Raw genomic sequence first — 24,310 nt, 5'->3', positions numbered from 1 at the left:
CCTGTTCTCTAAAAAGGACATTTTTGATGTGTTCAGGCTTGAAGAAAAAGATTTCCAGGTAGCATCTTCAAGGAAGTCTCTGAATCACGCTACAATGACATAAAACATTTTTTCTTTTCTAAGAAAGAGGAAAAAAAAGTGTCATTTTACTACCTTTAAGAGTCAAAGTGGTAAAAGAAAAAGAAAACAAAATAAATAAAACTAATTTTTTCATTCCTCATGAAACTATAAGGACCTCAAGTGGGTCATTAGCTCAGGGCTTTGGCTTGAGCAATTCTGCTCTTAAAAGAGCCAAGACAAATTGCAGTGGGAAAAGACTTCCAATAAGAGAGCCAGGTCTCTTCCTTTCTTTGTAATTATGGAATTAATGTTGAAATGATTAAATTAAGCCTATTCCATTTTTTTCTCTTTTTTAATTCAAAAAGATCAATTTTTTAAGACTCTCTTAACTCTTGAGCTTTAACTCAAAAAGTTTTAAATTTTGGTGCTACACCTCCTAAAAAGATACCATCAAAAATGTACAAGAATTTCATGGTGTTTTGTGCCAAGTTACTTTTGCCACTTTAACGGTACCTGAAATGACTCAACTGCAATTAAAAAGTGAATTTAATAATGTAGAGTTTAATCATATATGCAAAGCACTAGAGACGGTCTCTTCGTAATACTCTGATAAGGGATGGCTGGCATCTCATTAAATCTTCAAAATAAAATTTCAGTTGAGAAAAATTTATGCTTTATAGGTGCTAAACCTGAAGGCTCACGCTATTCATTACACATGATATTTTTTAAATTGGGTTAATTAGGGGACGAAAAGTCTTGCCTAAGGAATGAATAAGGGCACATGTTCCAAAACAAAGCACAGATGAGGACAAAGTAAACTAGAGAAACCAAAAGAACTCCAAAATAAAGACTAAAACATTAAAATAAAATTAAGAATAATTGTTTGAAAAAAGTGAACTGAGATGAAAAAATCTTTCTCATTCACTGATAATAAAATCACAGGGGGCGAGTTTCACCTAAGCTTTGTGAAATATTGTAAAATAGAAATAATAGTGATATCTATCACCTCTGAAATGTATCTCATTATGGAAGGTGTTTAATGAAAATTGTTAATTTTCAAGGCAACCTTGCAATGGGAGACTTTTTTTTTTTTCACATTTCCTGAAGAATAGATTTTAGCTCAGAAAGGTTTAAAGATTTGCCTTGAGCCACACACCTACTAAGTGGCAGAGAAAATAATTCAAGACAAGAATTTTTTATTATTTTTATTCCAAAATTCATGATTGTCAAACAATATCCTCTGAGTTCTTGACTAGAAAGATGCAGGTTCTTGATTTTATTGGAGAAAAACAGAGCATTAATGAAGATTTTGACCTAGAGACAGACAGCATTAGGATCAGTTCTGCATTTATGCCAAGAAGGTGATCACTGCACAATGGATATTGGAGGGCAGTTGGAAGAAGAATCAATAACCAGAGCAGTGCCACTCCTTTGGGATGAAACTGTCACCATTACAATCTTATGTTGGCACGAAAGGATTATTTCCTGGGGACCCCTTTAAAAAACGAAAATGTGTGTGAAGTAGCAGGCCCTTAGCAAAGACCAAGTTTCTGGACATATTTCCCTATCTTTCTGAAGACACAGCAGTCACATAAAAAGATCACCGCCTCCTAGTGAAATGAATGAGGTTTCTCAAGGCCAAAACTTGCAGTTGCTCCAAGCCAGCCAGTGAGTGGTACCATGGAAGAAAGGCCTGTTGACCCACAAAGAGTGTAGCCAAGAAAACCCTATGGAGCAGTTCTACTCTAACACATGGGTCACTGTGAGCCAGGATCTACTTCATAGCAATGGGTTTGGGTATTTTTGTTTACAGACTTATATGCCCCAAGGTTCCTCTTAGCTTCCCCAAAACCTAAAGACCCATCGCCCTCGAGTTGATTCCAGTTCATAATGACCCTATAGGACAGAGTAGAACTGCCCCATAGGGTTTCCAAGGAGCAGCTGGTGGATTTGAACTGTTGACCTTTTGGTTAGCAGCTGCGTGTTTAACTGCTGCACCACGAAGGCCCCAGCTTCCCCAAGGGCAGGGGTAATCAGGATTTCAGCATTCTTAGGAATTCTTTCACAGCCCAGGGCTTAGTTTGCTCTTTCCTCAAAGGCTGAGAAATGAGATGGATACAGTATAACAGGAATAGAAGAACATGGTTTAGGATAATTCATTTGGGTTTCCAAAATGGAAAATACTAAGCTTTCTGGGCACAGTCAAGGAACAGGAAGAAAGGAGAATGACTAAGCACAAAACAAACCACTTACACCTCAAATTTTTTTTTTTTTTTTAACCAGTAAGTCTGGTCTTTTTGTGTGTGTGTTTTTATGAGTTAGAATTTGGTTCTACATTTTTTTCCAGCTCTGTCCCGGACCCTCAATTTTGCCTGGTGTAGGAAAAAATAAACCAAAAAACCAAACCTGTTGCCGTCAAGTTGATTCTCTGTAGGAAAAAGGGACTTTTAACGCCCTCCTGAAGGAGCCCTGGTGGTGCAGTGGTTAACCGTTGGGCTAACCAAACCAAAAGGTTGGTAGTTCTAACCCACCAACCACTCTTCGGGAGAAAGATACGACAGTCCATTTCCCAAAGATTTACAGCCTTAGAACCCCTATGAGGAAGTTCTACTCTGTCCTACAGGGTCACTATGGGTCGGAATGGACTTAATGGCAGTGGGCAATGCTCTTGTAAATAATACGAGATAATGTGTGTCAAGGACCTACCCAACGCAATGCCAGGATCATAATAGGACTTAAAAAATAAGAGCTATCATCATCATCTACATTATTATATTTCAGTATCTCTAGGTTGTTATAAGTTGATATTTTAGAGTATCTTGTGATGCTCTGTCTGCATTTAAAGCAAGCATTACTTTTGCCCTATTTTTAGTCTATAAAGTAATATGTACCTTTTTTTAAACTTTTTTTTTCAAGGTAATCCTGGACAAAAAGGCCAGAAAGGGGAAAGAGGCAGTGGAAGCACCCTGGGTAAGTTCATAGTTCTTGTTCTGTCCATGCATATTTGACTACCTGTGTGATAGGAGAGCACTGAACTGGAGGCAAATGCTGAAAAATTCAGCGTTGATCAGTAGAGATTCTACGGAAGCCAGCCAGTTTTCTCCAAGATAAAGCATACTCATTGGGGTAAAACACATAGATTAAATGATCCAACACAGTGAATCTCATTACATTTGTATTTTTTTTTTGTGTGTGTGATGAGCACTATTTTCTAAAAATTCCACATAGAAAATTGTACCAGTTTCAACCCACTGAAGAAAAATCAAGCTTATGAATAGAAACAATTATTGCCTCCTTACTGTGGTTAAGACGACAGCTGCTAACCAAAAGGTCGCCATTTTGAATCCACCAGGCGCTCCTTCGAAACTTTGGGGCAGCTCTACTCTGTCCTATAGGATTGCTGTGAGTTAGAATCGACTCGATGGCAATGGGTTGGTTTGTTTTTCACCTACTAACTGAGCTCACTTAAACCTCGTAAGAATTTGGATATCCAACGCTCCCTGCTTCCAGATTAATTCCTGGTGGCCAGGTTTTATTTTGTTTTGTGTTACTAAAAACTTAAAAAGGTGATATTTCATGCCCTAGGGCTTCAAAAGTTTGCCAATAGATTTCTCAATGGAGCTTCATATTGTGACACTGTGTTAAGGATCTATAAAGGAACCTAAAAATTGGGATGGTCTTCAGTGTGCCCTGCCATCCATCAGTGGTTGTGTTCCTAGGCTAAATCTACACTGATACGATGAAACGATTATGAAAAAGAATAACTTCTCCAGATCAAAGGGCTCCCAATAGGAGCTATGCACACACCCAGCCCAGCGGTCATAATCTTGACCCGTCAGGGGTCTGTTGTAGATAGACCTTTAATATCACAGATTCCTTTTTAAAATTTAACCCTTTTTAGCTGTAATCATTGTTTTTTTTTTTTTAAAAAATACAGTGCCATTTTTTCTGCTTTAGCAAAAATAATTAGTTCAGCCTAATATTCTGTGAATACCACATTTAGACAATTTAGGGTACTTATTGTGAATACCAACCATTAGATTCTAGCTATGCTTTCAACAACTGTTGCTCATGTATGTTTGCCCCAAAGTTAAGCAAAGTGTGTTATACGAAGTGCAAGTCATCTCAGAGTGTTCTAGCATTGTTCAATGGGGAGAATGATAATGACCATTATGAAGATATTAGGGTAATGGTAACATTGGGATATCTTTTCCCTTCTCCTTTGTGTCCATTCATCCTTCAGCATGGTTGCTTTTGTCTGCTGTAGACGTTGTGCTTCACTGGTTCCCATTTCTCTTTGTCACTCTGGTTTTTTTCACTTGGGCTCCACTTATAATTCTCTTACCTGTCTTCATCTTAATCTCTACCTCTATCTTTTTCTTTATCTCCTTTTCTCTTTTCTTGGGGCTTTCCTGGGCTTCTTCACATTGACTCTGAACAAGTTTGGCAAATCAGGGAGGGTACTTATTTATCTTTTTTAGTAAGTAAACCGAGTACCCACCCTGTCTTCTGTTACCTGAGATTATCAAACACTTTGAACTTTTTTTTTTCAGATAAGCTCAGAAATGTTTTTATGTTAGAGATGTTCTTTTGACTGGGGTGTGTATGGGGGCATACTCTCTCTGAGAGAGCAATAAGAGAAAGACTTCTGTGTGTATTTGTATATAGTCTCAATATTCCCATACACACACACACATCCCAATCAATGGAGAGAATGTAACAACTCTATAATGTAGGAGCCCCATTGGTGTAGTGGTTAAGAGCTCAGGCTGCTAACCAAAAGGTCGGCAGTTCAAATCAACCAGCTGATCCTTGGAAACCCAACGGGACAGTTCTACTCTGTCCTCTAGGGCCATTATGAGTCAGAATTGACTCAACGCAACAGGTGTGTTTGTTTAATAATGTTTGAAAAGAGAAAGGATTATATACATCATCATCTATATAGTGTAGTCTGTTTTTTCCTTAATAATATGCTAGTAATCTGCCCGTTAGTAAAAAAAAAAAAAAAGTTGTACACATAGCTTAATGCTTGCACATTATTCCATTATACAAATACACCACAGTTACCACGATATATCCATTCAATCCCCAAGTCACAAACATTTAGGGATTTTTGTTTCATTTGGTTTGGCTTTAACAAGCAATACTACATTCAACATGTTCGTACATGATTTTCTGGGAATATTTTCTAAAGAGGATTTCCTCAAAGTAAAATTAATAGTTTAAGGGTTATATGCGTTTTAAAATTGGATAGATTCTTCCAAGTGGTTCCAAAAAGGCTGTACCAATTTTTTCCATATGAAAGTACTGATTCCCCAGATCGTCAATTAATTCTGATATATGAAAATTTGTATAGAATAACTCTCCATAAATTTTAATGTAAAATTAACAGTAATATACATTTTATTTTATATGAAATATGAAAAATTTTAAAATGCAATTTTAATATGCATTTTTTACATTTTTGAGACATGATTTAAATATAATAAAAATAATCTTTGATTTCCTCTTTTATTGTATGTATCAGGACCGGTACATCTCATGACCTGATCATATTAGGGCAGGACCCTTTTAAGATCAGGTGGATTGGGTGGGACACCCTCTGCTACCATCTTAATAAAAGACCCTTCATCTCTGGATAAGTCATCAGCACATCTGACTTCCAAGATCCTTTTTTGGCTCCACCAAGCGACCTTGGATCCCGTGTCTTTTTCGGCTTCTGCATGGCTTCCTTTCCTGGTCCTTGGTGGTGTTTGGGCCTCTGCTCCCATGTCCATATCTCTTCTAACTCCAGTACTCCACCACCGCCACCCCTCACCCTGGACACCTCCCATGTAGTGGCTGGCAGACTGCTCCAACCAGTCCCCAGAATACAAGCCAACAGCCCTCTTCCATTCACCCACCTAATAACACACTGGATTCTAGGAGAAATCTCATGGTTACTGATTTTACATGTTTCCTTTATAGTCAAAAACATATTCACCCACAGGGATAGCGATGACCTAAAAGAAGACTTATTCATTCAATCATTCATTCATTCAGACTACTTTCACTGTGAACCTCCTGGGACTAAACATATAATCTCTGATAAGACCAATGCTGTCTCTGGTCTTACAGAGCAAATCAGCCATGGGAAACACAGGCAAGTAAACAAGCAGTTGTATCACAGCAGAGCTGTACTGGGGGAGGAACAAGCTCTGTAGGTGTGCAGAGGAAATAAAGACTTGTGAATTTCTTAGACTATTCAGAAAGCTTATTTATTTTGATTTGTTTATTTTACTTTCCTGTCTTCTTCTTCTCCAAATTACACAGTATTTTTTTCCAAGTTTTAAAATGAGATAAATGGAGCTTGGACAATTTGTTCAACAAATTGGAGCCAAAACAAGACTTTTTTCTTTAAGTACCCAGTCATTTCAAGCAAAATATCTTCAGCAGGAAAAAATGTATTGATATCTTTTTGACTCAAAAGAGTTCTTTGTATTTTACGTGGTCGGTATAGATCCCAGGGGAGAAATTGCAACAGAACTGTAGATTTTGGTGTAGTGAAGACTGGGATAAAAATGAGAAAAGGAAAGAAAAGGCAGACCAGAAAAGGGAACAGGAAAAATGTGAGATTCCATGTTATTTTTGCGTGTCTCTCTATTAACAGACCACCTTTTCACAACTCTCTTTTCTTCACCTTTTAACACATAGCCCTAGGTTGACATCATTACGCTTCTAGCAGAATTCTAAGTAGTATGCCTATCTGTAGCTCACTGCTTCTATTCCTTCCCCTGTAAAATGGACATCTTAACCCCTACCTCACAGGGTTGTTGTGAGGATCAAATAAAATATTGTGTGTGAAGACAGCTCTGTAAAATCCTAAGTGCTTTAAACACATAAGGTATGGTTCATAGGGTTCTCTCTGAACTAGCAGTGCTGTTCCATGCTGATACAATGTAGGCATTTTAAATATACCATCAGAAGAGGAGTAAAAGCAAAATGAAAATGTGAGAAGCCAAATAAATGTCATGGGCTAAAAGAGAGGTGCTAGAGAATAAGACAAGATTTTACATTAGAGCAATGCAAGTGTGACCAGATTTCAAATCAGTGAGTTAGTGTGAGCTGAGCAGAAAAGCAAAAGTTATAAATAAAAGGAGAGACTAAACAGGGTGCACGCCAGAGGCCAGAAGCCATTACAGAGGTCAGAACAAAATGTCAGACTAATAAGACAAGAGCCTGGGCTCTGAAGGACAAAGCAGGAGCCCAAGACCCTGGTGATGAGAAAGCTCCAGGAAAAGTTGAAACAAATTAGAGTTGTCAATAGTACTGTCCATCTGTGCCAGCTTGATACAAAAATCTCAAGGGAAAAAGTGAGGTCAGGGCAGGGGTCACTCAGATGTACAGGTAGTCCTCGGTATTAACAAACTGGCAATTTTGTGTTGGGGGCGGGAAACAGTTGCCACAGAGTAGATGCCAACTCATGGTGACCCCATGTATATAATGGTACAACCGTACTCCACAGGCTTTTCGGTGGCTTAATATCCGAAGTAGATCTTTAGACCACCTCTGGGTGGACTCTAACAGCCAACCTCTTGGTTAGCAGCCAAGCACTAACCATTTTTGCCACCTAGGGACTAGCCATCTTATACAAACATCTAGAAACAATTTGGATCTCTTTACCCATGGTTTAAGTTGATGTGACTCCCTCTCCCAGTCCTTAGAGTCGCTTTGCACTGAAGGCCAGGCAGAGCACTGGGGATCTGCTCTTGTCACCAGGCCTTGGTCCACATTGGTCTCAGAATGGCCCAGATCTCAGAGCTCTTGGGAGACCATTCCAGGACACTGAGTTCACAATTCACCTGGCATCCCAGATTGCAAACAGATTGTTAAATGTTTGAAATAGTAGTCTTAACTTTCCAAATTAAGGGAGAAAGCGTCCCTTTCTCTCACTAGACAAAAAGGAATGCTGAATGCCCAGTTCAAGTGCACAAATTATACCAGTCTTAATAATGCATACACATTATTGAAGACAGACACGTCTGTGGGCTTTAACGTTAGTCACAACAGTTTGTCTGCTGTGTTCTCACCCTAGCTTGGAAGGGTGTTTTAGTCGAGCTAAGGGATGCCTGCCATGTAATTAACCACTGCGTGTACAGCTGTGTTTCTATTTTCTCTATGCTCTTTGTTCATGCTCAATGAGACTGTGGTAGGATACGAACCTGGAGCAAGAATTTGAAGCTCATACAGTGATTTGAAAAGTCCATTTCTTCTTCATTTGCTTTCTACTGAGGACTCAGCTCAATCTTAAATGAGTTCTGGCCTTTCACAAAGCTTTCAACTGATCAAAGCCTTTTTTTCCCCAGTCACTAAATAATTATAATAACAAACACTTCCTGTACACTAGCTACCTTCAGTGTATTATAAACTCTTCTGTTCCTCACAACAGTCTGCAGGGTAAGTACTATTATTATTCTGATTTTATAGCCTAGAAACTGGGGCTTGCTCCTGTCAGTGTAAGAGCAAAACCTCAAAGCCAGGTCTGTCTGCCTCCAAAGCCCCTTTGTAATGGAGAATCCATGCACCATTCCCGCCCTAGTCCTAGGTATTTTTTTGCATAAATATCACAACTACGCATGGGAAGTGTGTGAAGAGAGAAAGATCTGCAATGAGCAGTTTGTTTTCTTGGATGGCCTAAGAGTGAAGACCCTGCAGAGATAAAAGCTCTTACTGTATGGCTTTCATTAGGTCAAATGCCACAAATCATAATTAATCTTTACTTGTTTACATTACTACCTTCATATACTATTCTAGCTATGGCTCCCAGCCTCTCCTCCAAGTCCATTACTCAAAAACATATTCTTCCAGGAATGCTCATGGAGCTTCCATTACTGTTAATGAGAGTTACTTACGCGCACCAGGGGAAGGCACTACCTGTTAATATGCTATCTTTGTTCCAGCAACTGGCTGAGTTTTAACATCTTTCAGTATAATTTGGCTGCTTTGATGTCTCTCTTCTTTTGCCATTTCCTTTCTTTTTTTTTTTTTTCTTTAACTCCACAATGTACTTATCTCAGTAGCACAATTAGTAGTTATCAGAGTAAACTTGAGCAGTGATGGCTCTAGGTAACTTAGATAAATGATGTTCGTTCTTGACGGTTATGTGGTGTTTAAAGCCTGTAATTCCCACAAACTGCTGCTAAAAGCACACAGTGTTCTTTCATTTACACAATCTTTGTGTTCTTCAATAGTGTGCACAACTAATAATTTTTTTTTCTTTTGTAAATTAAAATACAGATTTAAATGAGTAATGTACCCTGTGGTTCGCACCTGTACTGTTTAGTTCCAGTCCCAGCTGACTCTCACAGTCTGACTCTCACCAGAGCCAACTAGGAGGAACAATCCTGGACAGCTCCGACTAGGTCTGTTGCACCAGTGAAATCGGGAATTCATTCAGCTATGTGCCGGAATGCAGATGGGGTGGAGAGACGGAACTTATCACCCGCCTTTGTTCCACAACCTCTGATGACCAAGTGGCTTTCCCAACCCTGCTCAGAGAGCTGAGTCCTGGCTTTCTATTCTGTAGGAAGAAATTCACTCTTACAGTAAAGCAAGATCTTTTATTTTGCTTATATCAAAACACCCTCCGAGTGCAAGTTCTCAACCTATTATTTGCCCCCGTCTTTGTGGCATCTATGAAAACGTGCAGCTCTACAATATGAAATTCAAGATAAATTCCCTAGAAGCTTACAGTTGGCTTGTTTGTACTTGGATTGTCCAAAGAAGTTATGTATTCTGGCTTAATCTACAGATTTTTTTAATCCTCTTCTGGAGTGCTATGAAGCCCTGATGGTATAGTGGTTAAGAGCTACAGCTACTAACCAAAGGTTGGCAGTTTGAATCCACCAGCTGCTCCTTGGAAACCCTATGGGGCAGCTCTACTCTGAGTTAGAATTGACTCGATGGCAAAGGGTTTTGTTTTGTTTTTGTAGAGTGCTACAGTTATTTCCATTTTTTTTTTTTTACAGTTATTTCCATTTCCTACTTCCCTTGAATCCTTACCCATATCCTGCTTGATCCACTTCAAAGTGAAATACCTGAATTGCAGCAACCTTTCAGGTGTTCATCATTACGGGGAACTACTTAAAAAATACTAAGCCCTGGTAGCACAGTGGCTAAGTGCTTGGCTGCTAATCAAAAGGTCAGCAGTCCAAATCCACCAGCTGCTCCTTGGAAACCCTACAGGGCAGTTCTACTCTGTCCTATACGGTCACTATGAGTTGGAATCGACTCGATGGCAATGGGTTTGGTTTGTTTCTTTGTTTGTTTAATGTAGATTATTCAGTAAAGTGAAAAGTACCCTTCTTTCAAATGATCTTTTGTGCATTCTAAATTTTTATTTCCTAGAAATGTTAAAAAAGAAGAGGTAAATCCCGCCAATTGAACACAAATATTTCATTCCTATGTATATTTTCATTGAAAATTCACAACTCATAATATTGTTCATATGTCTCTATTTGATACGTTTATCTGTTCTATTGCAAAATGTCCTTCGTACTAAAGTCTCTCCTGTTACATTCTCTCTCACTTTGTCCTGTTAACACCTGCACCCGCACCCAGAAACACTTTTCATTCCAAAATAACATGCAGTATATTAATATATTTATCACAGAGAGTGACTGTTATATCACATAAAAAGTTATGTTGAAGTCCTAACCCCTGAACCTGTAAATATGACTGTTTGGAAACAGGGGTTTTCTTTTGTTAGTTAATGAGATCATACCAGAGTAGGGTGGGTTTTAAACCTAATCACTTCTGAGTGGCATCTTATGAACAGAGCAGAATAGCACACAGAGGGAAATCAGATGCCATGTGAGGAGTATCTGTAAGCAAAGGAATACCAACGATTGCCAGTAATCAACAGAGACTTGGAATGAGGCTCACACAGGAAATCGACATGACTGAGCCCCTGATTTGGACTTTTAGCCTCCAGGACTGTGAGAAATTAATTTCTGTTCTTTAAGGCCACCCACTTGTGATATCTTTTGTTATAGTAACACTAGGTGCTAAGAGAGTAGTTAAATGAATAAATCATTATTAATGTATTGAGGCTTTTATATAAAAAGAAAAAAAAAAAAAACCATTGCTGTTGAGTCGATCCCTACTCATAGTGACCCTATAGAACAGAGTAGAACTGCCCCACAGGGTTTCCAAGGTTGTAACCTTTAGGAGAGCACACTGCCAGATCTTCTCTGAGGAGCAGCTGGTGGGTTTGAACCACTAGATCTCTTGGTTAGCAGCCCAGCACTTAACCACTGCACCACCAGGACTCCAACTAGGCAACCTGGCAGAGAATAGTACAGAACACAGCAATTAACAGGGAAGACTCCATTAGGAGAGATGTGTGATAGCTTGAATACTTCTGCTGCAGCACTCCAAGCCAAATGGCACCCAGATAGCCAGCCTAAGAATCAATTTATCTCCCCTGTAACTAAATTCAGCTCTCTTCTAGAAGGTTCTGGATAATACCTATTTGTAGAAATGAGCGGCAACAATGGCAACGAACTGTACCCTCACGAAAAGGGTCGAAGAAGCTTTGTAATGGCATTTGTTTCTGCCATTAACAAAAGCTGAGACTTTTAAATTCCTCTTTCTGTTTTATTTCATACATCCAGAGTTCAGGAACAGCTGCAAAAGATGCTCCCAGGATGAAGCTTTGTACGGCAAGTTGTAGCCCAGACTGAATTATATGGTTGAGTTATAAAGCCTTGACAATTGCAGTTCTAGGTACTTGGATAGTAATTAAATGAATAAATTATTATTAATGTACTGAGGCATCTTAAAAAAAAAATCAAACCCATTACCATGGAGTCGATTCCTATTCAGAATGATCCTACAGGACAGAGGAGAACTGCCTCATAGGGTTTCCAAGGCTAGAAATCTTTGTGGAAGCAGACAGCCACATTTTTCTCCCATAGAGCCACTGCTGGGTTTGAACTGCTCACGCTTGGTTAGCAGTTAAGCACTTAACCATTGCATCATCAGGGCTCCTTCTGAGGAATCTAGCAGCTACTTAATACTTTAGTGATATTTTAAATAAGAACCTTCTAAGTCTTTGAAGTAGGGATTTTAGGGACAAAGTGAGCATATTAGGAGAGAGGTTTTTTTTTCTCATTTGTAAATTTATACGCACATTGTTACGTGACCCTAGTTGCTATCCCTGTAATGTGACCTCACACTTCTCCTTTCCATCCTGGATTTCTCACGCCCATTCAACCAACTCCTGTCCCTTTCTGCCTTCTCATCTCGCCTCCAGACAGGGGCTGCCTGTTTAGTCTTGTGTATCTACTTGAGCTAAGAAGCACACTCTTCACAAGTATCATTTTATATCTTTATAGTCCAGTGTATTCTTTGCCTGAAGAGTTGGCTTCAGGAATCGTTTTAGTTCTGGATTAACAGAGAGTCTGGGGGCCATGTCTTCTGGGGTTCCGCCAGACTCAGTCCATTAAGTCTGGTCTTTTTACTAGAATTTGGGTTCTTACCCCAATTTTTTCCTGCTCTGTCAGGGACTCTCTGTTGTGTTCCCTGTCAGGGCAGCCACTGGTGGTAGCTGGGCACCATCTAGTTCTTCTGCTTTCAGGCTGATGAGTCTCTGGTTTATGTGGCCTTTTGTTTTTGTCTCTTGGGCTAATATGAGGATAAGAGAGGTTTCTGATGTGATCAAATCACAACACAACAGGTGTGACTGCTTAGTTCCTATTAATAAACTAAAGGAAAAAGCTTGTATTTTCCAGTTTATACCCACTGAGGTACTCAATTTCTCTTTTTATTTGAAAATAATCAAAAACACAAAACATAAGTTAAAAAAAAAGAAAGTGTCAAGAATTGAAATTCATGTCTGTGGGTCCCTCATATCTGGACATTTGTAGCAGGGTCTGAGGTGTTCCAGAAAAAGGAAGGTCCTGCCTCAGTTTTCTTTGCCTGTCAGTTTGCTTTTAAAGAGGGCCTATAAAAAAAAAAAAAAAAAAAAAAATTTTTTTTTTTTTATATCTTACCCCTAAAAACATTGAAGTATTCTGTTGTTTTTATAGTTAGGGGAATGATCCCACTTTCATTTAAGTTTCTTGCCAGTACTGAGCTTTCACATTCAGTCATGTTCTTTTACATTACGGTGTTTTACGGAATCATAAAAATTGGCAGGATAATGCAGTTTAAGTAGACCACAACTGATAGTAAAGAGGTTAATGGCAAACAGAATGACCTGGGAGATCACTTGTTACGTCATTTATCAAATGGCTTGTGTTCGACCACTAATTTAAACTTTGGCTCTCCAAACCCTCCCAGTGGCACTGTGGAAGAAAGCCCTAGTGACCTGCTTCCATAAAGATTACAGCCAAGAACTGTGGAGCACAGTTCTACTCCGTAACACATGGGTTTGCCATGAGTTGGAACCAACTCGATGGCAACTTTTTTTTTAATGTATTTGTCAGAACTTTTTATTTTATTGTGCTCTAGTTTTTTTTTAGAGGAAGGTTTAGAGAGCAATTAGCTTCTCAGTGAACAATCAATATGCATATTGTTTTGTGACACTGGTTGCCAACGCCAAAACTTGTCAACACTTTTCCCTTCTCAACCTTGGGTTCCCCATTTCCATTTGCCCAGCTTTCCTGTCCTCTCCTGCCTTCTCGTACTTGCCCCTGGGCTGGTATGCCCATCCAGTCTTATATATGTGGTACAGCTACATGTATTATTATTTGTTTTATGAGCCTGTCTAATCTTTGGCTGAAGGGTGAACCTCAGGAGTGATCTCAGTACTGAGTTAAAAGGGTGTCTGGGGGCCACACTCTACTTTTTAAGCAGAAAGTAACAGAAACTTGCTTACTGAAAGAGAATGCATTGATTCACATAATTAGGAAATCCAAGACAGGTATGGCAAGATCCAGGAGTTCAAACTAAGTCAGTTGGATTCAATCTCTCTTTCTGTTACATTCATGTCAAGTAGGGTCTTGCTTTGTTCCATTATCTTCACACCTAACTATGTGTGAGAAAGAATACTGCCTTCTTGTCTTTTAAAGAGCTCTCCTTGTTTCTGCTTGGGTCTGAGCTTTCCCCTGGACTGACCACTGCATCTAGAGAATGGGGCATGCTCATTGGCGAACGAGATCAGTGGTGGAAAAGGCAGATTGCCCTTTCAGAACCTCCGAGTGCAGGACACAGGGCACTAGAAGAATGGATCAACATATATTGTTCAATAATACTTAGCAATATTCTTGCTGATTGCTCACTGGGCAGAGATTTATTCAATTCTTTGATGATGTGAAAGATTTAGAACTGGACTACTATGGACAGCATTGGAATGACCTCTGAGTCATTTATCATATAGAGATTGCTGGACGTGACATCTAGGCCTTCTGATTTCATGGGGCTGGGTTGCAGCTAACATATTTGATTTCCAAAAACTCTCCTTAGGATTCTGAAACACTGAGTGGTTGAGAAACTCTAACATATGAATATTTTGTCCTGTCATTACTTATTCACCGTCGTTAGGCCAGAAATCTGTATGTTTAAGAAATAACAATATCGATAATAACAATAATAGTATATTGAGTGACTCTGCTACGTGAGTTACTCTGCAAGCACTTTATATACCTCTTCACTTATCCACACAAGAGATCTATCACTCTGCTCTTTTTCCCACAAGGATTTAGAACAGTTAAGGAATCTGTGCAAACTCAACGTTGGTATGTATATGGTGGGTCTTGGTTTATCTGATTGAAAATTCCATGACTCACCTAGTACATTGCATTGCAGCTCAGAACAATGTGACTTCCCCTCCACCCTTTTGAAAACCCATTCTTGAGCTGAATTAAATCTTCACCACAATCCTATGAGATAATTATGAAAGATATCATAACAAGTGAAGAAATTAAAGTGTAAACAGGAAAATGATATGTCCAAGTCATAAAGAGAGTTTGCAGCACAGCTGGGGCTAAGAGTCCTGGTCTGTAGACACTTCTTGTTCCATGATACTGATTCTCTCCCTTCTCTGATGAGTGAGAACTGTATCTGCTCATTTGAAATAAAGCATGTAGTTCCTTAACCTCACCAGAAGTCCATATATTGAGATACACCCTTTTTCTTTTTAAGCAGGATTTTTTTTCCATGTTTTCCCACTTTTTTTTATTATCCAAAGAAAATACACCATCCTATATATTTTTTTGGTTCTCAAAGAGGATCTGTTTGGATTACAGTATAAAAGTCAAGATTTAAGCAAGCAAACTGAGGTAATGTTGCCTGGAGGAGGGAAACAGCTCCTTTGTTAGAATTTTGAGGCTTCAAACAAGCTGCTCATAAATACCCCTGGGCATAGCTGTTGTACAGGAATTGCAGCGTCTTCTGTCTGACACAGATATAGCAAAGACCATACACACTATTGTGTTCTACCAATTTCAGTAGGTCAGTCTGATCATAGCATTCACAGTATTCACAATCCAAGGAGAACATATATTGTCTTTCAATTCCAAATACAATTCGAGGTATAAACACCCAGAGTCATTTTGGAGATTATTTTCCTTTCATAAAAAGTCAAAGACTCTATATTGAATTACCAGCCTTGCCAATAACTGGAGAGGCTGAACTTTAGTGTGCCAAATTTGGGACATAATTCTCCCAAGATTCACATGTCAAATTCCCTGCAGTCTCTGATTTTAAAGACTCCCAGGAAAAAAAACTTTTTTTTCCAGAATAAAATGTAATAAATAATTTTACTACTACTGTTTTTATAGTACCTTACAGTTTTTTTACAGTTTAAAATACATTTTTTTTTTTTCATATATTGTCCCACTGGAAACCTCAATCCTGGAAGGCAGGTGTTATTATATTTATTTAATAAGTGGGCAAATGAGGACTCAAAGAGGTTAGATCATTTATCATAGTCTCAACGGCTTATAAGAAGGGACCTCAGAAATATTATAAGGTCTGGTTGAAGTCTACACTTCCAAAAATCGGAATGAATTTATGCCATTTTATGATACGAGCTTTCTAAATTAGCTCTGTTCAATATCTTGATGGGTGACATGATTTTTTTTTTTCGTGCCTCAGGGTTTTAAGTGAAGAACAAAATTTTAAATACCCTAGAAACAAATAAAATTTTCCCTTATACATTTTTAAAGGTTCTCCCTTCTAAGTAACTCTAGAATTTAAGACTCACTTAGAAACAAAATATTAATTACAAGGTTGTTCTAAAATTATAGCAAATATTCCATATGTGAACACTATTCCCTGAAGACAACAACATGCTTTTTGAAATGCAGACATTTTTATTTAATTGGCAAATTTGAAAATTTAGCTGTAGAAGCAGCATTACAGCTCATGATACTCTGAAGAGAACGTATACGAACAACCATGCTGTTTTTCTTGTCTCGTTTGAGTTCTAGTTCTTTTTTTTTCTCCCTCTACATAAACCAAACCAAACCTACTGCTGTGGAGTTGATTCCAACTATTAGTGACTCTATATAAAAAGAGTAGAACTGCCCCATAGTGTTTCCAAGTAGGGGCTGATGACTTTGAACTGCTGACATTTTGGTTAGCAGCCATAGCTCTTAACCACTGTACCACCATGGCTCCATGGACAATAGGAAGCAGGACAGAATTGGCCAAGGGGCCACAGTTTGCTTACTTCTGGTCTATAAGCCAAAAAAAAAAAAAAAAAACCCAAACCCACTGCTGTTGAGTTGATTGCAATTCATAGCAACCCTACAGGATAGAGTACAACTGCCCTACAGGATTTCCAAGGCTGTAAATTTTTACTGAAGCCAACTCCCATCTTTCTCCCACTAGCCGTTGGGTTCAAACAACCAACCTTTTGACCTCTTGGTTAGCAGCCAAGTACTTAACCACTGTGCAACCAGGGCTTCTTTGGTCTAGAAGAGTCCTTCCAAAATAATAGAAAATGATGATTGGAAATAACAAAGGCCAAATAAACTTACATCAGAAACCACAGGGCAGGTCTTCTCGATGTGCTCATCCTAGTTGTTAAGAGCTCCTCTTTGAGAAGGATAAACATTAAATGGGTGTCAGTAGAAAAAAATTCATCAGGTGATTAATATCACAGACAGTATTAATTCCATTGCTTTCATCGCAAAATGGAAGCTTCTAATTTTTCAAAAATTGTGAAAATAAAAACTTCATATTTGTATGAGATTTTAAGGAAGGCGTTGTTTTATTTAATCTTCAAAATAACCTTAAAAATATATGAACCTCGAAGGTAGGATACATGTTTTATTCAAATTATTTCTGGAACCCATGGAAGTGCCTGGCACACAGAGAGTATTCAGATGCCTTTAACTAAGAGTGGATATCATATTCTTTTTTTAGCAGATGAAAAATTTGGTCCCTGAGAAGTTCAATGGCTTATACAAGGTCACATAAACAGTGTCAGAGGCAGAATTAAATTTAAATTATCTGACTCCTGGGCCAATTTTACTTATATTCTCAAGTCACAGATATGAAGAAGAACATAGGCCTAACATAGACTATAATTAATATTGCTTACATATACTAAGATTACTGAAATATCTTTATATAATGGACTTATTGTTTGACTTTTCAAAACTCCCCTTCAACAAAGAAATGCCTCCTCCGCCTTCACTCAAGGAATGCTATGTTAATGCAAGTGACCTTACCTGCTGCCCCAAGCTGATTATTTCATAGATGGGCATCTGGCCCAAACTAGGCCAAAGGGTTGGCAGTTTGAATCCACCGGCCGCTCCTTGGAAACCGTATGAGACAGTTCTAGTCTGTCCTATAGGGTCACTATGACTAAGAATCAAACTGACGGCAAAGGGTTTTGGTTTAAGTTTTATATATATATATACAAACACACACAAGCACATACACACATATGCACACACACACATTTTACCCATGGAAAATATCTTTAACTAAATATGTTAGCTTGGTGCCAGAGAAGAAGTCCAGACATCTCTTATATCCACACAACGCTGAGTTGACTAAATTCAGGAAAAAATAATGGTTCTCCAAGTGTGGTCCGTACACCAACAGGATCATCAACACCACAGTCTTACAGAGAAAATGCTGCAATTGAGGCTGTGCAAATTGATAAAATTACTAAAAACATTTTGTATTTTATCATCACCAAAACTGAGTAATCAAATGGTGTATGATGCAACCCCTGAAAAAGTCTTTTCACTGCCTCTTTCCTCTTTATTTGTATGGTCACCTGTCCACAATCAATTTATAATTGAAAAATATTGCAGTTGTCAGGGATGCGTAGGCATATTCAAACAGTTTGGTCCTAAAGAATCGAAACAGGGGGACTTTCTCCCGCTCATAATCACAGGAGCATAGAGGACTTAAAAGAAATCTGCAGCCAGCCTCTTTGGAAGGTGATTGATCAGCACTTGTTTCTGATATCAAATGTCTCTTCTTCTAAACAAATGATGTGATCTTCTAGGTCAGCGGTTCTCAAAGGGAGGTCCCTGCATCAACAGCATTATCATTACCCAGGAGCTTCTGAGAAGTTCCTCTCCAGACCTGCTGAATCAGAAACTCTGTGGGGACTAGCAATCCGTGATTCTGACGCGTGCTAACGTTTGAGAACCACTCCTCCAAGACAAAGCTCATTAATGACATTTTGGAAGGAGTTAGAGAAGCCCTGGTGGCGCAGTGGTTAAGCCCTTGGCTGCTAACTGAAAGGTTGGTGGTTCAAACCCACCAACCCCGGGGAGAAAGGTGCGACAGTCTGCTTCCATAAAGATTACAGACTTGGAAACGCTATGGGGCAGTTCTGCTGTGTCCCGTAGAGTCATTCTTGGTCAGAATTGACTGGATGGCAATGGAGTTGGATATTTGGGGTTAAGCGGTAAAGAATGCACAGTGAGAATGCTTACACACCCTTGTCGGGGCAGTTAGACAGGCTCATAGAAATTTTTTTTTTTTTTTTTTTTTACATATAACCAAATGCTTGAACATGCCTGCTTTTTCATGGTATGCATGATAAATATATTACGTTTGGATATACTTGACTTTGCAAAAATCAACATTTGGGTGTGATGCTAGTTAACCTAACTCTAATATTTAAAAACATTACACAATCTATTCTTGAGACAATAAATTGTATAATGTTTTTAAATATCAGCTCACTAATTCCTTAGGCAATTATGGCGAATGACTGAGTCACTCAGGTATTTTATTCAGTAATTGAAAGTTTGAATACTGTAATAGCAAATCATTTTCCTTTTTAAAAATATTTTTAACTTACGTTTATTAAGTGAATCCTGGTGTACGCACTTTGGTAGGATTACATTAATTCAGTATTTGGCAGTGAATTATACTTTGGGGGAATCAAGACGATAATTATAATTGTAATACTACATGTTAACTTGCTAGCTTTTTATGTTTCTGAGTATCTCATTCAGTTTTATTACAAGAAATGATCTTTTTTTTTTTTAACACATTATAAGATTACTGACCTTTTCACAAATTTGATTCAAATTAGAAAAAGAAAGGCTACTGAGTATTTCTTCAAATGATTGAGCTCTGAAACCCATAACGAAACTCCGTTTTTACATTAGCTATTCTGGCTGTGACAATTGCATCTTGCTTTTTTGTAATATAATGTTCCTCGAAATTAGATTTGAAAGTACACATTTAAATAGAACTGATTCGTTGACTTTAGGATCATTAGAGAATATCATTATTTTTATTTAGGACTAACTAAATTTTGAAAAACATTTTGTCTCTGCCTTTTATTCTACGTTTTAACCAAATACTTTTAAGCAAATACTTGTTATTGTAATGTGCCGTCAAGTCGGTTCCAACTCATAGTCATCCTGTGTACAACAGAATGAAACGCTAGCAGGTCCTGCACCGCCCTCACAGTAACTGATACGTTTGAGCTCATTGTTGCAGCCACTGTGTCACTCCATCTTGTGGAGGGTCTTCCTCTTTTTTACTGACCTTTACTTTACCAAGCTCGATGTCCTTCTCCAGGGACTTATTCCTACTGATAACACATCCAAAGTATGTGAGAAATAGTCTCGTCGTCATCCTTGCTTCTAAGGAGCATTCTGGCTATACTTCTTCCAAAACAGATTTGTTCATTCTTTTGAACTTTGACCGATTCTTTTTGGTACAGCGGCTCTGTGCATTCCTTCCATCTTCTTTTGACGCTTCCTGCATCATTTAATATTTTCACCATAGAATCCTTCAATATTTCAACTCGAGCCTTGAATTTTTTTTTCAGTTCTTTCAGCTTGAGAAATGCTGAGCGTGTTCTTCCCTTCCGGTTTTCTGTCTCCAGATCTTCGAACATGTCATTATAATACTTTGGATTGTAGAGCTGGCCTTTGAAATCTTTGGTTCGGTTCTTTTACTTCATCATTGCTTCTTTTTGCTTTAGCTGCTCGACGTTCAAGAGCAAGTTTCAGGGTCTTCTGACATCAATTTTGGTCTTTTCTTTCTTTCCTGTCTTTTTAATAACCTCTTGCTTTCTTCATGGTTGATGTCCTTGATGTCATTCCACAACTCATTTGGTCTTCGGTCTGTATTGTTCAACATGTCAAATCTATTCTTGAGATGGTCTCTAAATTCGGGTGTGATATACTCAAGGTCGTACTTTGGCTCTTGTGGACTTGTTTTAATTTTCCTCGGTTTCAACTTGAACTTGGAGATGAACAATTGATGGTCTGTTTCACAGTCAGACCCTAGCCTTGTTCTAATATTGAGCTTTTCCCTTGTCTCTTTCCACAGATGTAGTCAATTTGATTTCTGTGTATTCCATCTGGTGAGGTCCATGTGTAAAGTCACCATTTAAGGTGGAGAATAAAAGGTATTTGCAATGAAGAAGTCGTCGGTCTTGCAAAATTCTATCATGCCATCTCCAGCATGGTTTCTGTCACCAAGGCCATATTCTCCAACTGCCTATCCTTCTTTGTTTCTAACTTTTGCCAGTAAATTACCACCAGTAATAGCACCAATCACCAGTAATTATCAATGCATCCTGATTGCGTGTTTGGTCAATTTCAGACTGCAGAAGTTGATAAAAATCTTCAATTTCTTCGTCTTTGGCCTTAGTGGTTGGTGCATAAATTTGAATAATAGTTATCTTAACTGGTCTTCCTTGTAGTCGTATGGATATTATCCTATCACTGACAGCACTGCATTTAAGGATAGATCTTGAAATGTTCTTTTTGACGATGAATGTGACGCAATTCCTCTTTATGTTGTCATTCCCAGCGCAGTAGACCATATGATTGTCTGATTAAAAATGACCAATACCAGTCCATTTCAGCTCACTAACGCCTACGATATCCATGTTTATGAGTTCCATTTTATTTTTGACAACTTCCAGTTTTCCTAGATTCATACTTTGGACATTCCACATTCTGATTATTAGTGGATGTTTACAGCTGTTTCTTCTCATTTTGAGTCATGCCACAACAGCAAATGAAGGTCTCGAACACTTGACTCCGTCCAAATCATTAAGGTCAACTCTACTTTGAGGAGGCAACTCTTCCTCAGTCATCTTTCGAGTGCCTTCCAACCTGGATGCGGGAGGCTCATCTTCCGGCACTATACCAGACAACGTTCTGCTGCTATTCATGTTTTCACTGGCTAATTCTTTTCAGAAGTAGACTGCTGGGTCCTTCTTCCTAGTCTGTCTTAGTCTGGAAGCTCAGCCAAAATCTTTCCCCCATGAGTGACCCTACTGGTATTTGAATACCAGTGACATAACTTCCAGCATCACGGCAGCACCCAAAGCCCCAGAGTACAACAAACTGACAGACGTGTGGGGAAAACAAATACGAGACTAGTACAAAGTATTTGAAAAAATTTCGATCTTCCAGGTCAATTTATTTTGTAATCTTAATTGCATACTTTTATGTATCTGTCTCTAGGTTCAAAATGTATATGTTGCCTTTTAAAAATACCAAAGAGCCATCTCATACTGATGTAAATCTCTTTTTAGTGTGATTAAGATTTTTTAAAATTTATCAGATATCAGGTGGACATTGCAGAATAAACACAGTATGTATTTCCCCATATATTCAAGATTTGTATGATTTTATCTCATTATTGTTTTTCTAAAAACAAAAACAGAAAAAAATTTGTCTTTGGGACAAATTCCAGTGCCTTCATAACAGGAATATTCTTGTGATGTGTAAATGAATATTATTACCAGTATAATTAGCTTGTTTATCATGGAAAAGATAGAGTATTGGTCATTTGTTTTTGTGCTTACAACTTTAAAACTATCTGCTCCTCAACGTACTAGCCACTGAAATTCACTGCATTGTGTGAAATTTGCGTGTTGGCGTGCCAAAAAAAGGTTGGATCACTTCTTTATATATTTTTCTAAATAGTACGCAAAACCTGTATAACATTAATAAGCTTGCAATCATTGAATTTTAAATTCATTGGAGCATAAAGTGTTCTCCTATCTATGACTTCTTTAAATGTTAAAACAGAATGGATTTCACTTCTCAGCTTTTACTAAGGCAATTTTGGCAGTTAAACTCTTTACCAATAGGTGGTGCTGGAAAGTTTTCTTTTTATTCCAGTAGCCGACCTTACTGGTAAAATGAGCCAAAACGCTTTTTAAAAAAGAGAACAGATTGTAATACAATATGTAGATTATTAATGGTTGCTTACTTTTTTTGGTTGTTGTTATGTTACAGCTCCAGCTAAGACAGTTCGACTGTTTGGAGGGAGCGGACCCCACGAGGGTACAGTAGAGATTTTCCACAATGGCCTGTGGGGCACAATTTGTGATGACCACTGGGAAGTGCGCAGCGGACAGGTAGTCTGCAGGAGTCTGGGATATCGAGGCATTCTAACTGTGCATAAGGCTGCTCGTTTCGGACAAGGTAACATAAAGGAAATCTTGTTTTTTATAAAATAAAATCTCGGCATTCTCTAAATACATAGAAATAGGGAGAGGATAAGAGGAAAGAACTCTGTGTGGGATTTTTTAAATGCCTTTTTCTAGAAAGTAGAAATAAAAAGAAACATGAAAGGCAAACGATTGGGGGGTTGTTGCTTAGGGGGTACTGTGTTTCTGTTTGGGATGATGAAAACCTTGTGGAAATAGATAACAGAGACCAATTGTACAATGCGGAGAGTGTAATTAGTGTCACTGAATGGTACACGTTAAAATGGTTGAAACGGCAATTTTTTTGTTATATATATTTTATGACAATAAATTTATTTTTAAGAAATAAAAAAAAAGAAACAAACACAAAAAGCAACCTATCATGTTTAAATTTCATTTAGACTCACTTGGTTAGCTGGAGAGCAATAACATGGAGGAAAACAGAGTGATTGGAAAGGCAGACGAAGAGACACAGCCCACATGCCTGGGTCTGGTGGGCACTGAGAATTCCAGGTGCTCACTCCTATTCTCTGCTCTGTGGAACTGGAGTAGAGGGTGGCTTCCTCTGCTTTTACCTCCCATGATGTCCCACAGGCAGGGAGATGTATCAACCCTGGTGTTCCCAGTTGCCAGTTGAATCAATTCCGACTCATGATGACCCTATGTGTGGAAGAGTAGGACTGTGCTCTATTAGGTTTTCAATGGCTATTTTTTCAGAAGTAGGTTACCAGGCCTTTCTTCCAAGGCATCTCTAGGTAGAACCAAACCACCAACCTCTCAGTTAGCAGACGAGAGTGTTGACCAATCGTACGACCCAGGGACTCTTTACCCATTATGCATCTGTATTCTCAAAGGACCAGGAAAAGTCATGAAAGGAAAAGAAGTAATTACATAGTCTCTGGTGGAGCAGTGGTTAAGAGCTCAGCTGCTAACCAAAAAGAGAGCAGTTCAAATCCACCAGCCATTCCTTGGAAACCCTATGGGGCAGTTCTATTCTGTCCTATAGGGTTGCTATGAGCCAGAATCAACTCGACAGCAATGGGTTTGGTTTGGTTTTGTCTCTATACCTACTACATTCTGACTTATCCTCCTTAAAGAGCGTGACAGGAAAAAGGAAGACAAAGGTTACTTTCCCCTGTCTGAGGTAGATAAAACATTGAATAATTATTTTACTGTGTGTGCATTTCTGTATTTTCACCTGGATGACTCAGTAACTTGTTTAAGAATGTATTAAAAGAGCTAGGGTAAGAATTTGCAGAGGATAATATATTTGAATATGTATCTGTTACATTCTTACTGCCTCAATTGCTTTTTTCTAAATTTGCATCACAGGTTTTATGTATAATTACATACTTAGATCCTGAATAAAGAGTTTAG

General features: G+C 38.4%; 1 protein-coding gene across 4 annotated transcripts in view; it reads left to right on the top strand.

The window, feature by feature from the left end:
- The window catches only part of MSR1 (macrophage scavenger receptor 1), a 90,092-nt gene that overhangs the window by 48,102 nt on the left and 17,680 nt on the right, over positions 1 to 24,310 (top strand). For 2 of the 4 annotated variants that reach the window (XM_049865202.1, XM_049865203.1), the window contains 2 exons: positions 2,977 to 3,030; positions 22,740 to 22,928. In XM_049865202.1, the coding sequence (XP_049721159.1) occupies positions 2,977 to 3,030; positions 22,740 to 22,928 (243 nt within the window). Of the gene's footprint in view, positions 1 to 2,976; positions 3,031 to 5,587; positions 8,216 to 9,336; positions 9,853 to 22,739; positions 22,929 to 24,310 lie in introns of those variants that run through there. The other 2 variants (XM_049865206.1, XM_049865205.1) reach the window with 2 other exon arrangements.

This window comes from Elephas maximus, chromosome 22 (genome assembly GCF_024166365.1).
Source record: "Elephas maximus indicus isolate mEleMax1 chromosome 22, mEleMax1 primary haplotype, whole genome shotgun sequence".
NCBI classification, from domain to species: domain Eukaryota; kingdom Metazoa; phylum Chordata; class Mammalia; order Proboscidea; family Elephantidae; genus Elephas; species Elephas maximus.
The sequence above is the reverse complement of the archived record's forward strand: the minus strand, read 5'-3'. Positions and strand labels throughout refer to the sequence as shown.